Source organism: Papilio xuthus, unplaced genomic scaffold (genome assembly GCF_000836235.2).
Source record: "Papilio xuthus unplaced genomic scaffold, Pxut_1.1 DF827714.1, whole genome shotgun sequence".
In the NCBI taxonomy this organism is placed as follows: domain Eukaryota; kingdom Metazoa; phylum Arthropoda; class Insecta; order Lepidoptera; family Papilionidae; genus Papilio; species Papilio xuthus.
In genome coordinates, this window is record NW_013530935.1 from 3,665,085 (window position 1) to 3,676,915 (window position 11,831).

An 11,831-nucleotide genomic window follows, 5' to 3' on the forward strand; every position below is an offset into this window, starting at 1 on the left:
TTTTACAAGATCCATTTTTTTGTCACTTAACTTGTATTCACTATGCTAAAAACTTAACACATTACAAATATAAGAATTTAAACTTGTGAACATTCACATGTACCATAATTTTAATGGTAAACAAATCTCTCTATTTATACATTTCTTCCAATCGAGTCCTATTATTTCGAAAAAAAAATGCATACATCTAAACAATCAGGAACAATTTTTGGAAAAAAAGTATTTTTGTCATAATATATGAATAAAAAGGTTAAAATAAAATGGAATATTTAAACTAATAATAGTTTACAGGTCCCGGCATTCTCATAGTTCTTCTCCATGCATCTCTGTCTCCAAACTCCATCACTTTTACAATGATGTGTGACCTGTAACAATGGAGTTACCATCAAACCTTTACAATTACAGTGAATTTATCAAATGCACGAAATTTGTTCTTATAATACAAGATAGCCTCGCCTCCATTCGACATTCAATACGTCTATGAAGCCTAACTGTATAAACACCTATTTAATAAAACAAAACCGATTGACTGACTGATCTCCAGGGCTGAACACATGTACAATTGAATGATAACTTCATATTACAGTACCTTCATAGTTTTTCGATTAAAGCAATAGCTCTTTTATGGTGCTAACAGCCCTAGGCCCTAAAAATTCTCCTGAATATGATATCATCAATGGACATGATAAATCATATTATACATAATTAAAACACTGAGAAAAATTGTTTTATTAATAGAAACCAGTATGTTTTTAATAACTACATGATTAAATAAGTTAATCATTTTAATAGGTTTGATATAATTTCGTATTAAAATTTGAGTAAACATGGTTATTGTGTGAAGTACTAACCTGTATGTTGGGTGAGTGCGTGATGCTAGTATTTGCGGGCGAAGTCTCGAGCTGCGGGCGCGTACCGGTCAGGGTATGTGGCTCCGGGCGGCGGCGGCTGGTAACTGGCGGGGTAACGTGCTTCGTAAGCTCCCCCGTACCTCGCCTCGCTAGACCATTGCTCGCTCGATCCACCGCTGCTACTGCCTAAAATATGCAATAACCTTAACTCTCTATTGTTCTAATCATAAACATAAAAGTTAGTCAACCAATTTGAGTGTGTTTTGTCATAAGATGGAATTATTTGGCACTCATATGTTTAGGCAATTCTTTGTACTAAATTTCAAGCCTAAAACTTCACAAAATTGTCATATTTTGTCATGTCATGGCAACAGTCTAGACAAAAATAACATCATAAATATTATGTTCATAAAATACTATTTACAAAACATTAAAACATACAAGTACTGTAAATAAGCTGTTTTTTTAGCTATCAAATTTTCTTAACACTAAATTAAATGCTTTCTCATCATGAAATATGGAAAACAATATTTAGATTATCTTATCTTTTTAACTCTCAAAATAAGATTTAAACAAAAACTAGGACATTTGCAAATATTATAAACAATCAGCTTTTATCTTATCAATATAACATTGACATTTCTTTTATGAGATATTAACAAACTTTATAGAATCTTTTTATTTGTCGAACCATATATGGACTTTAAAAACATACTATAGTAGACAAAATAATGAAACCGAGTCAAGTAAAAACTATATCTACAAATGCAAGTTTGTTCAGGAAGTATAATATTTTATAATCATTTTGATTATTACCATTGAGATTCAGAATTTGTAGACATTGCAATGACATATTATGTACCTTTAGCGGGTGGTGCGGTATCTGGGTAGCGGCTGGAAGCGCTCCAGTTCCGCGGCTCGGGTTTGCCGGGCGGCGACGGTCGGTACGACCGGCTGTCTCGCGACTCGTACGACCGGCTAAAATTCAATATAGCAATATTATATAAAAAGTACACATGTTTATATATTAGAAAAGAATTCAATAGGTGCTAAAAATGTTGGATAATTTTTAAGAAAAAGCTCACTTTGGCTCTTTGGGTCTGGTACCGGGTGGCATCGGCTGCCTTGTATCATCACTAGTGCTGCCATTACTCGGGTACTTCATATTACTGGCTGTTGGAGAAAATAAATACATAAACATATAATTTATTAGTACATATTTTGTTTAGAACAGATACAGTAATTATTATAAGTATTTTAAAAAATCTTGGTGGTCCAGTCATCCATCCCGTTGAACCTCAAATTGTGTTCTATAGAGCCTCACGCGAAATTAAGCGCCGCCAAGATATCTGAAAAGTTCTATACCTACTGTTCATACTTTATCTACACTAAGGTCAATCCTTAGCAAGCATTAACCTAGAGGAGTGCAATAGATATCCTCTAGTTATTGTTATTCTATACTCACATGAGACATGCCGGGGGTAGTCACGCTTGTAATCACGGTCGCGGTCTCGTTTGTCCGCACCACGCTCGTACGCCGGTGCAAGCTCAAAGCGCGGGGGTGGTGGCGCCTCGAACTGTCGAACCAACACAATGCATTCTCACGTACATTACACCATAAATGTACAAATAACCCCTAATATTCTATTTACTTATATCAGAATAGTTTAATACCCTGTGAACATTGTGTTATGCTAAGGTATAGGCGGTTTTAATCTTTTTGGTGGCTCTGGCGCGTTCGATTCGACTTATACAATGTTCCGAGCCGCCAAAATATTTAAAAAGCCTCAATACTCTCTTAGTGGTCATTAAACAACTCTGAAATGTGGTAAGTATAATAATTTTAAAGAAAACTAAACGAAATTTAGTAAGAATGTTTCTTTTATTGCCATTTGCTGTAATTTCACTTATCATTTGACAGTTGACCTAAGCAATGTGTTTTTATTATTTAAAACATTTACTGGCAATATAAGAAAAAAAATTGTTAAAAAAGTATTCAAACCAAAAGCTTGTTTTAAAATAAAATAAAGAGTATACTTGCCAATTTTAAGTGTACTTATTAAATGGTAATTTGACTTTCCGAACTGATGCTTACATGCTTAGGTTTATTGGAGCGAGGGATGTTGTTCTGCGCGGGAAAAATGACAAATGTCAGCTTTTATACAGATAATGAATTGAATGACATGACATCTAATAAAGTGACAGACTATTATATTTTGAAAATAGGAAAGTTTTAATGAATTTTATTATTTATCGTAAATACAACTTTAATCCCAAATTTAATGATTAAATATCACTGTGTTAATTTCTAAATATTACGAAATAGAAAGATGATGTTTCAATATTTATATAAATGTTCATGATTGGTTGAATGGAATGAAATGGATTCTTACTGATAGTCGTGTGAAGATACAAAATGAAGAATGTCCAAGTTATTGTCACTTTATCAAAGTATGTCAACTATTGTTATGGACCATGTCAATTTACATATAATTTCAAATCAAATTTACGTCATACATTTCAGTAATTTGTTATCAATTAATAGATTAAATTATTATAATATTCAGTTCCAATTAAAATATATATTATTAAATTTTCAATCATTACATAGTAACTTCTATAAAGTTTAGTAACACCGATAAATCTTAGTAACTATTGTAAATGTAATCTAGAAGTTTAGTTATATGTTAATCACTAGGTCCATAACAATGTCGTGTAGGTTACCATGGGGGGTGGTGGGGGTCGCTTGTGCCGTTGATCACGCTCGCGGTCGTATGCGGGCTCTGGCGGCGGACTGGCGGCCGGCTTGCGGTATGCCGCACTGCCCTCGTAGCCGCGCTTACGACGCTCCTCTTCTAACCTAAAGTACAAAAATACTTCTATAGAAAGTGACCATTTTACAGATAAAGCTACTAATAGCTTATATGGCTAATCCAACTTTAGTGACAGTAATAGGGAAAACCTTATTAAATTATGTTTTTTTTTAAATAATTGTTACAGTTTAAAATTTCTTTTATGAATTATTTAAAGTAACCGACCTTAATTGTGCTCTCTTCAACTCCAATCTTTCCAGTTCTAACTTCTCCCGTTCTAATCTATGTCTCTCTCGCTCTAAACGCAAAAGTTCATTCTTTTCTCGTTCAATCTTCTCTCTGAAAGAAAAACATAATTATAACTCAATAATTATCATGGACAAAATTTAAAACATGACTACTTTTTATAACATCTCTGCTGTTTTACAAACAGTAGAAATTGAACATATTCATATGGCAATATTGATTGATAGCAATAAAGTTTGTAAACGACCAAACATTTTATCAAACATGTAAACAATAAACAGGATTAAAATAGAAGGTAGAAGGAAGTAATACCTTTCGGCGCGCAGCTTTTCCCTCTCAATAGCAAGGCGGTGCTTCTCTTGACGTTGTCGTCTCTCTCTCTCCCTTAGCGCATCCTCTGCGGCGCGTCTTCTGCGCTCTTCTTCACGTGCGGCGCGCGACCTCTCCCGCGCTCTTGCTACATCGCGCTCTTTCTGCAATCATAATTATCTTTTATATCCTTGGTGTAAATTTATTATAAGAAATATAGGTTAAGTGCGGCTTATGTATTTTTTTATTTTAGGTGAAATTAAAGGATATTTAGTATATAAGTGATAAGTTTTCTACTCACCCAAATCTTAGAAAACGATAGCACTTCTCGTGGTGACCGTCTACGCTCCCTGCTTCGCGTACTGCGTCGGGTACGATCCTGGAATCAACCAAATATTTATCAATGAATTTAAAGATCTTTAACTTAAAAACTAAATAAGAATGAACTCAGTTTCGCCACCATCGTGGGTCTTTCCGATCTTTGTTCCTTACTCTTCTATATTTTATTAATGTCTTAGGAAAGTTTAAAAATTTGATCTTTACCTTGTCAGACCTGTGCGACTTCTCTCTAGTACGAGATGTAGACCTATTACTCTCTGCACCAGACACATCACCCTCTTTCGTAGGTTTTGTATCACTAGTTTTCTCAGGTTCTTTAATCTCCTAAAACATGATAGATAAAATTGTTAACCACAAATGAAAAGAGATTTTTAATAACTATAGATAAGCCCTGAAGTTTTTGTTATTTTTAATTTATAAATTGTTTGCGTCTAGTTATAGGTATAGTATAGTGATTAATTTTAAGTTAACTAAACATCATACTCTTACAGTAGGTTTTCACTGTCATAATTTATAATATTTATGAACAAATTACCTCCTTCTCTTTAATATCTTCTTTACGGTCCTTGCTTGGTCTGCGCTCAGTGCGTGAGGCGGTCTGCCTGCGCGACGCTGACTCAGATTCAGACTTTGCTTTCTCCACTGATATCATACGTCCATGCAGTTCTAAAAGTTAAAGTACAGCAAGCTACATTAAAAAGTTTTAAGTAAAAAAAATATATAAAAGAGATATTTATAACTTATATTAAAGTTTTTTAGTAGTTCAAGTATTTAGAAATTACATGTAACACTTGGAAAAGGCGTAAATATACAAATAAATATATTAGTAGTCATTGTAAGATTGATCTTTTGTATGTATGTATTTATTTTTCAAGTAGTAGTTATAGTAATGTTGTTAACTTACCAGTTCTATGGAGATTTTTAATGCAATTTTCTGCATCTTGGGCACTGGCCATTGTAACATAACCGTAACATCTTGAACCCGGCGTGCGTGCGTTTGTTACTACTTTCGCTCCAATCACCTTAATAATGTAAAAGAAAAATAAATAAGAAATCAAAATACACAATTACGCAACGGCTAAAATTTAAAAATAATCCTGATTTTTATGTTAAATGTTTCTGCAGTGGTAAATCTTGGTAGAAGAAGACATTTGTAGTTATCTACCTTGCCATGTTTACTGCATAGCTGCTTCAAGTCCTTAGCGCGTGTGTCACCAGATAGTCCGCTGACCCACAGGTTGCGGGCGCCCCCTTCCTTGTTATCATCCTTCTTGTTGCTTTTCTCACTCTCATTGTCTTTGACTTTGTCTTCTGTAATTAAAAAAGGAGTTTGTAAAACATGCAATTTTTATAAATTAAGTAGGTTTTTATTACTGTAGTAACATTACTAAAATCGTATTACCTTTTGATTCCTTGTCACTCCTTTCATTGTCATTACTGAAAAAAAAGTTTCAAAATTTAGTAATAATATAAATCAATAAAATTCCCGATCTCAAAATACCTAAGGTGCAATTAGTTCTAAATTTCTAAACATTTATTTTTTTTAGAAGAACACACACAACTACAAAGTTTTGCACCAAGTTTTCATGGAGTTGATGCGACGAAACACGATGACCGCAGCAGTTTTGCCCTGCTGATGCATGAAGACTGTTGCCCGCTGCTCGAGATGCTGTAGATGGTAGTATGTTGCAGTTGCTGTTGAAGCTTCAGATGGTGACATTTGCTTGTTGTCTTTGTGTACAGGTAACTGATGCAGCATGAAGAACAGTCCAGGAAGTTTTGTTGATCTCCAATGTAATAATCCCTCTTGGTGGTGCAAAACTTTGTAGTGATAGACGAATATAAAATGTACGTATTATAATCGGTTTAGATGCGCGCGGGCGTCGCGACGGCCGTTCGACGTTCACCAACCTAGTGGCCGGGGCTTCTGTGTTTACTTGTTGTTGATTTTCAGCAGGCGCGGTGTCGGCGGCGGCGGCGGAGCTGTTCGCAGTCGACTCGTCGCCCGTCGCCCCCACCTCGTCCTCATGCGCCGGTTCATCTAAGTCAGTACCGATGGTCAGCACAGGCAGCAAGAGCAGCAAGCCAGCACGAGTCGCTCGCTGGGAGCGGCTCGCCCTGTTCTTCTGTCTTCTATAACTACTTGCACTTTGCACTTCAAATATTTCACAGTGAGGATAACAAATCTTGACCTGAAAACTTGATTTGATATTAGCACCACTGGGGCCTTTACTGGATGCATGGAGCGACAACCACGGTTTCCCTGACAACTGAAATGTTTTTATGGAAGACGGGAAAAGAAGTGTCTGGTGTTACAACTAATTGGAGAAAACCACCTTAACAATGCTTTAAATAATTCTCATTGTACATTTGTTTTTTCTTTAATAAGTGCTCTCAGGGGTTCTTTACAATTTCTCCTCTTCTGTCACTGTTCCCATTTGAGTCTGAAGTTTTACCATTGATTCTCCTTTTAAATTGCTTGTCTTCATTTCAATGTTTCTCTGCTCCTATGCCAGGCAACACTTCACAAAATTGTTCATAACGTTAATGTTGTATAGAAGTTTATGATTAATTTTACCTTAATCAACTTTTTTTATATTAGTTATAGAAAAAAAAGTTACCTAATTTGCACTAATAGATTAAAATGAAAAACTTACCTTTTTTGATTTTTGCTGGATTGTCAGTCTGAAATAAAGGGAAAATTTAGTGAGTATGATGTGTTAGCATAGATAAAATCAAGTTCTGTGATTTTAATGTTGATGAAACTACACTTTTAGATAGTCAACTTAACAATCTAAGTTAGCTCAGTGACTATTAAAAGAATAGAACATTGTCTAATGCAAATATTTTATTATAAAATAGTCTGAATATTGTGTACTAATCTACTTCCATCATGTACCCATTGGAAATTTTGTGACCTTTTAGGGGTAGCGTAACATTCACTTTGAAGATATAAAAACATACCTCTTCATTTAATAATTCATCATCGCCAATATCTAGATTTATACTGTCTTCAGCATCTGTGTTATTTTCAATTTTATGATCGTCTTCGGTTTTAATTTCCTTGTCCATACAGGCTTTCTTTGCTTGCGTCGCTTCAGGGTCATCTTTCATTTCCCTTTTTCTATTAATTTTGCTAGTGTCATCAACATCCATTTTTTCTTCGGATTTCTCCTTTTTCTCCACAATTTTAGTATTTTGGCTACTTTCAGGTGTTTGTTCGATGTCGTCTTCGTCGCCGGCTGTATCTTGTACAATCATATCCTCCATAACAGGAGTCTCTTCAGAATCTGGCTCTTTAGCACTCTCAGTGCGTCTATTTTTCTTTACTGGCGTCTTACCATCTGACGTAGATAACTCGAATTTGAATGTGGCTGGATCATGTCCCTCCTCCTCCAAATACTGTATGAAAACGAAATTCAATTTAGATTTGATTTTCATGAGATTTTAGATTTGATTTGATTGAGGGTTATAATTGTAGGTGACAGGCACTTCAGCCCACAAAAATTTAGTGGCATAAATTTAGGTTAACTAAACACACATTGATTACAATTTTTATTTTCATCTTATCAATCTCGTTGAATTATTTTATCAACTTATTACCTTACTTAGCCGTTGAATAAGCACACTACGTATACCGGTCTTATCCAGGTTACGCTTTTCCAATTCTACGCGTAAGTCTATCACCCTTAGCTCCTCTAATAGTCTTTTTCGGTCCGACATAGCTTGTTGTTATTTTGGGATTCTAATAATAACTTTTAAAGTTCGGTATTAATTTCAGTGCTAGTTAAAATCTCGTTAAAACACAGAGACGATACTAAGGCGTTTTACGAAAATTAATCACCATTGGACAAAATGGCGGAAATCGGAAAACAAGTTGAAACAAAGACAATTTTTATTTTTTTGATATGCATTTCATTCATTCAATCTTTGCTGCTAACTTTTCATTGTTGCATTTTTTAAGTTTTAGAACCTCTGACCATTACAAATAGGCATTATATTCAGCGATTAGTACGAAATATGCATAGACTGCCTACTATATTTATTTATTTAGACATCAGCAGGTCTAATTCTAGTATCGTATATGCATTGCATCCATTGCAAAATGCACAACGCATATTGCACAAATAAAACGTAATCGTATAATTTAGGAACTAGATATTTTTTAAACCTCAAATAAATGTGGGACATGTTCTTAACTAGCAACATTATTAATAATTTATCTATGGGTCTATTCTATATAGTCTTTGATTGTCAAAGTCAGGTGATACTGTATGGGTACATTTATTGTTTATCGAATTTTTTTAAACATAATATATTGTGACAAGGATGGATTCTAAAGCAGATGGTAATAAAAACATAACTGTATTGTATAGTATAGTTTTTAATATTTTGTAAAAGATGAAAACGGGCATAATATTTTCCTGTAACTTATGAAGTGACCTCAGTGACTATTCATTAATAAATCCTCATTGTATAAGGTACAAAATAAATTACAATTATGTTTTAGGTATCACTGATAAAGTTGAAATGGACACTGTTTGTGAATTGTTGGATAAAACTTTACTTCAACAACTACATTTGATGGAGGAAAAAATGAAACATGAACTCATTTTGGAATCAAATATAAAACATGGCAGCATACATCTTGCCAAGTCCAGATATATTATGGGCCATACTTCAGTTAGCACGACTAGACTTCCAGTCGAAACCAGTCCAGAGTTCTCTGCATCAACTGTTTGTGAAGAAACAGAGATAGATAATAATAAGCAACTCCAAGTAGTAGAAAATAAAGATAGTAATACAATTAATCCATTACACTGGTTTGGTATATTGGTGCCACAAAACTTACATGAGGCAAAGAAAGTCTTCCGGAGAACCATAGATGTGGTCGTGGACTGTGTTAACTTGCAAATACGTTTACTCGAGAACATGAAGAATATGGAAGCTTTAAAACAATACAAAAAGCTATTGACAAATGATTTAATTTAAGTATCCAGGATTAATAAATTTAAGGTCTTATGTACAAATATTCAGTGTATTTAATAAATGTTAAACATAACATTTGTTTTTTTTTAACAGCTTTTAAGGTTAAAAAATCTTAAACCACGAAAATTTGTCATAAAGGGAAGAAGGATAATAAAATACACTTTTCTTTTTAACAATCTATTTGATTTTACACAAATGTTTAAAACAATCAATTCTTTTAATATTGCAGATGTTGCGTAAAATGGAATGGATTCAATTGTTATTTTTATTCAATTGAGATGATTACAAAATGATTTTTAATAATTTATTATCATGCATAAATACAAAAACGGTAGTCATGTATGCATTTTGATATATTTAATACTTAATGTAAACATTCATAACAAATTATTACATTGATAGCGCTACGTTTTGAGGCACGCGGTTGTACCAGGCGAGACTATTTTTACATATTCCCTATGAGAAAAAGAAGGAATGTTTTTCTCCGATAAGCTATGTCAATTTCATGTTTAATGATCACAGTTTATTTATGCAAATATTAAGTGATGAAACTACACGTTTTATTATCATAACCTGCAGTTTAAAAATAGACCTTTGAGGTAAATATGTTACATTAAAGACGCGTGAAAGATTTTATAGACATCAGTAGTAACTCTTTTTTACTGTTTAAATATTAATTTCACATACCTAAGGTTTCAATTGTTTATTGTTAATTAAATGGTTAGGAATTTCTTTTTTAAATTTTATTACAATCATTAAGAACTGGCAGTATGATCCTATACATAAAAAGAATAACGTCAAAAGCTCATATCCAAAATTTATTAGTATTATGATGGAGCCTATTTAAATATTGGATTAAAGGAAAGAGTAGATGTTAATAAAATTATGTGTGTAAAAATAAATATAACATGATGTTTTACTTCTGGTTATTTTACCTTTTACTTAAAAGGTCTTTTTATAAACATGCAGCCGTCGGCCGCAACGCCGTCGCCACGGAATAAAAAAAAAACTTAATTAGTTCTTATAGACTACGTTCCACTATTCAGCGAGATCCATTTAGCCCTTCTGAAGACACGTAATAATAAACATCCATCTACCCATCTAAACTTTCGCATTTTATAATATTCTTATTATAAAATGCGAAATAAAATTTCTTAATTTTCTCCTTACTGTCCAATGCTAATAAAACGTGTAGTGTAATATAAATAATCGTTCGACAATATTTTTTTGTGCTATTAAGTACAATCAATATATTATCACTAGAATAATTAAACAGGAACAATTTAAAATTATCTAAAGACAACGTAACTTAATTATACTTATAAGTCTAGATATTTACAAAGTAATTAAGAGTTAGAAAAACACAATAACAAAACGTAGAAAATAACTACACGATTAACAGAAGAAAATACTTCTTGTAGAAGTCAAATATAAATTAATAAAAAAATGCAAAGTTATTTTGTGCGAAATGTATTATAGGCAATAATATTCTTTTGAATAATATTGCTCAAAGTATAGAGCCTTGACTAGACATTATGTTGAGCTTTGGCAAAGAAAATTACGTGTAAAGTTAATAAAAAAGAAAATATGAATATTACAAAGTACAAAATTTTATTAGTTTCGCATTCATTTTTCATTATTCAGTTTTTTTCAAATGTCCAGAGAATTTGGCTCAACTCCTACAAGAATCCTAAGGAATGCCTCACAGACTATAAATTAATAAATTATAATAACCACTCATAATCATAATTTACAAAAAACACAAAAAAAAGTCACTCAAAACAGACAACACTTAAAAAATTAAAAAAGGTAACTACCGAGTAGTTTATTAAAATTAAGTAACAAACAAAAAATGTAATTTAGAGTGTATTGTTTTTTTCTTCTTTCGGTTTTTATTGAATGTCCAATGGCACTGTTAGCTTTCACCAATGTTTTAAATCAAAGAGCAACATACAATGTCTTTATTTACATATTAAAATATAATTTTCCAATATTCTCCTTATTTTTTTATTAGCTAATCAGGATAAATTAACAACATTCAACCACAATTATCATGAAATACACATATTTATGGACGCGAAAACGACATTTCTCAGCGACAAGGAATGTTTTTATGCATACTCATTTCTTCACAACAATCGCTTCCAAAATCTAACGGAAGCCTACTACAAGCTTTTATTGGCCACACTTTTAATAAAATCTATTTCTAATTTAACAAAAAGATTTTTCTTTTTAAGCCCTTGTGCTTAGGATGATTTAATAATTTTATTAAATGTTTTCATAA

The 11,831-nt window shown here is 32.8% G+C and overlaps 2 protein-coding genes across 3 annotated transcripts; one reads left to right on the forward strand and one right to left on the reverse strand.

The window, feature by feature from the left end:
* Positions 1 to 205: 205 nt before the first annotated feature.
* Positions 206 to 8,438, reverse strand: LOC106116770 (scaffold attachment factor B1). Of its 2 annotated transcripts, XM_013310775.1 has the most exons (19): positions 8,162 to 8,438; positions 7,523 to 7,960; positions 7,216 to 7,243; positions 6,470 to 6,599; positions 5,961 to 5,995; positions 5,724 to 5,869; positions 5,463 to 5,580; positions 5,094 to 5,224; positions 4,763 to 4,882; positions 4,521 to 4,598; positions 4,223 to 4,383; positions 3,890 to 4,003; positions 3,576 to 3,711; positions 2,947 to 2,979; positions 2,317 to 2,428; positions 1,937 to 2,024; positions 1,714 to 1,829; positions 852 to 1,037; positions 206 to 365 (listed from the first exon to the last, which is right to left on the reverse strand). In XM_013310775.1, the coding sequence occupies exons 1-18, from the start codon at positions 8,279 to 8,281 to the stop codon at positions 877 to 879; spliced, it is 2,265 nt and encodes a 754-aa protein (XP_013166229.1). In that variant the 5' UTR covers positions 8,282 to 8,438; the 3' UTR covers positions 206 to 365; positions 852 to 876. The 2 variants fall into 2 exon arrangements, with proteins under 2 accessions (XP_013166229.1, XP_013166230.1); XM_013310776.1 differs by lacking the exon at positions 2,947 to 2,979.
* Positions 8,439 to 8,799: 361 nt separating this feature from the next.
* LOC106116602 (coiled-coil domain-containing protein 115) lies at positions 8,800 to 9,576 on the forward strand. Its single transcript, XM_013310483.1, has 2 exons — positions 8,800 to 8,906; positions 9,069 to 9,576. Exons 1-2 carry the CDS (start codon positions 8,888 to 8,890, stop codon positions 9,548 to 9,550), a joined length of 501 nt encoding a protein of 166 aa, XP_013165937.1. The 5' UTR covers positions 8,800 to 8,887; the 3' UTR covers positions 9,551 to 9,576.
* The last annotated feature ends 2,255 nt before the right edge of the window (positions 9,577 to 11,831 follow it).

Excerpts from the sequence above, each read along its gene's own strand:
- LOC106116770 (XM_013310775.1), bottom strand. The coding sequence starts at position 8,281 with ATGTCGGACCGAAAAAGACTATTAGAGGAGCTAAGGGTGATAGACTTA. Across the intron at positions 4,883-5,093 it reads AAGATATTAAAGAGAAGGAG|GAGATTAAAGAACCTGAGAA; the intron begins GTAATTTGTTCA and ends ATCATGTTTTAG. Across the intron at positions 4,004-4,222 it reads GAAAAGCTGCGCGCCGAAAG|AGAGAAGATTGAACGAGAAA; the intron begins GTATTACTTCCT and ends TTTTTCTTTCAG.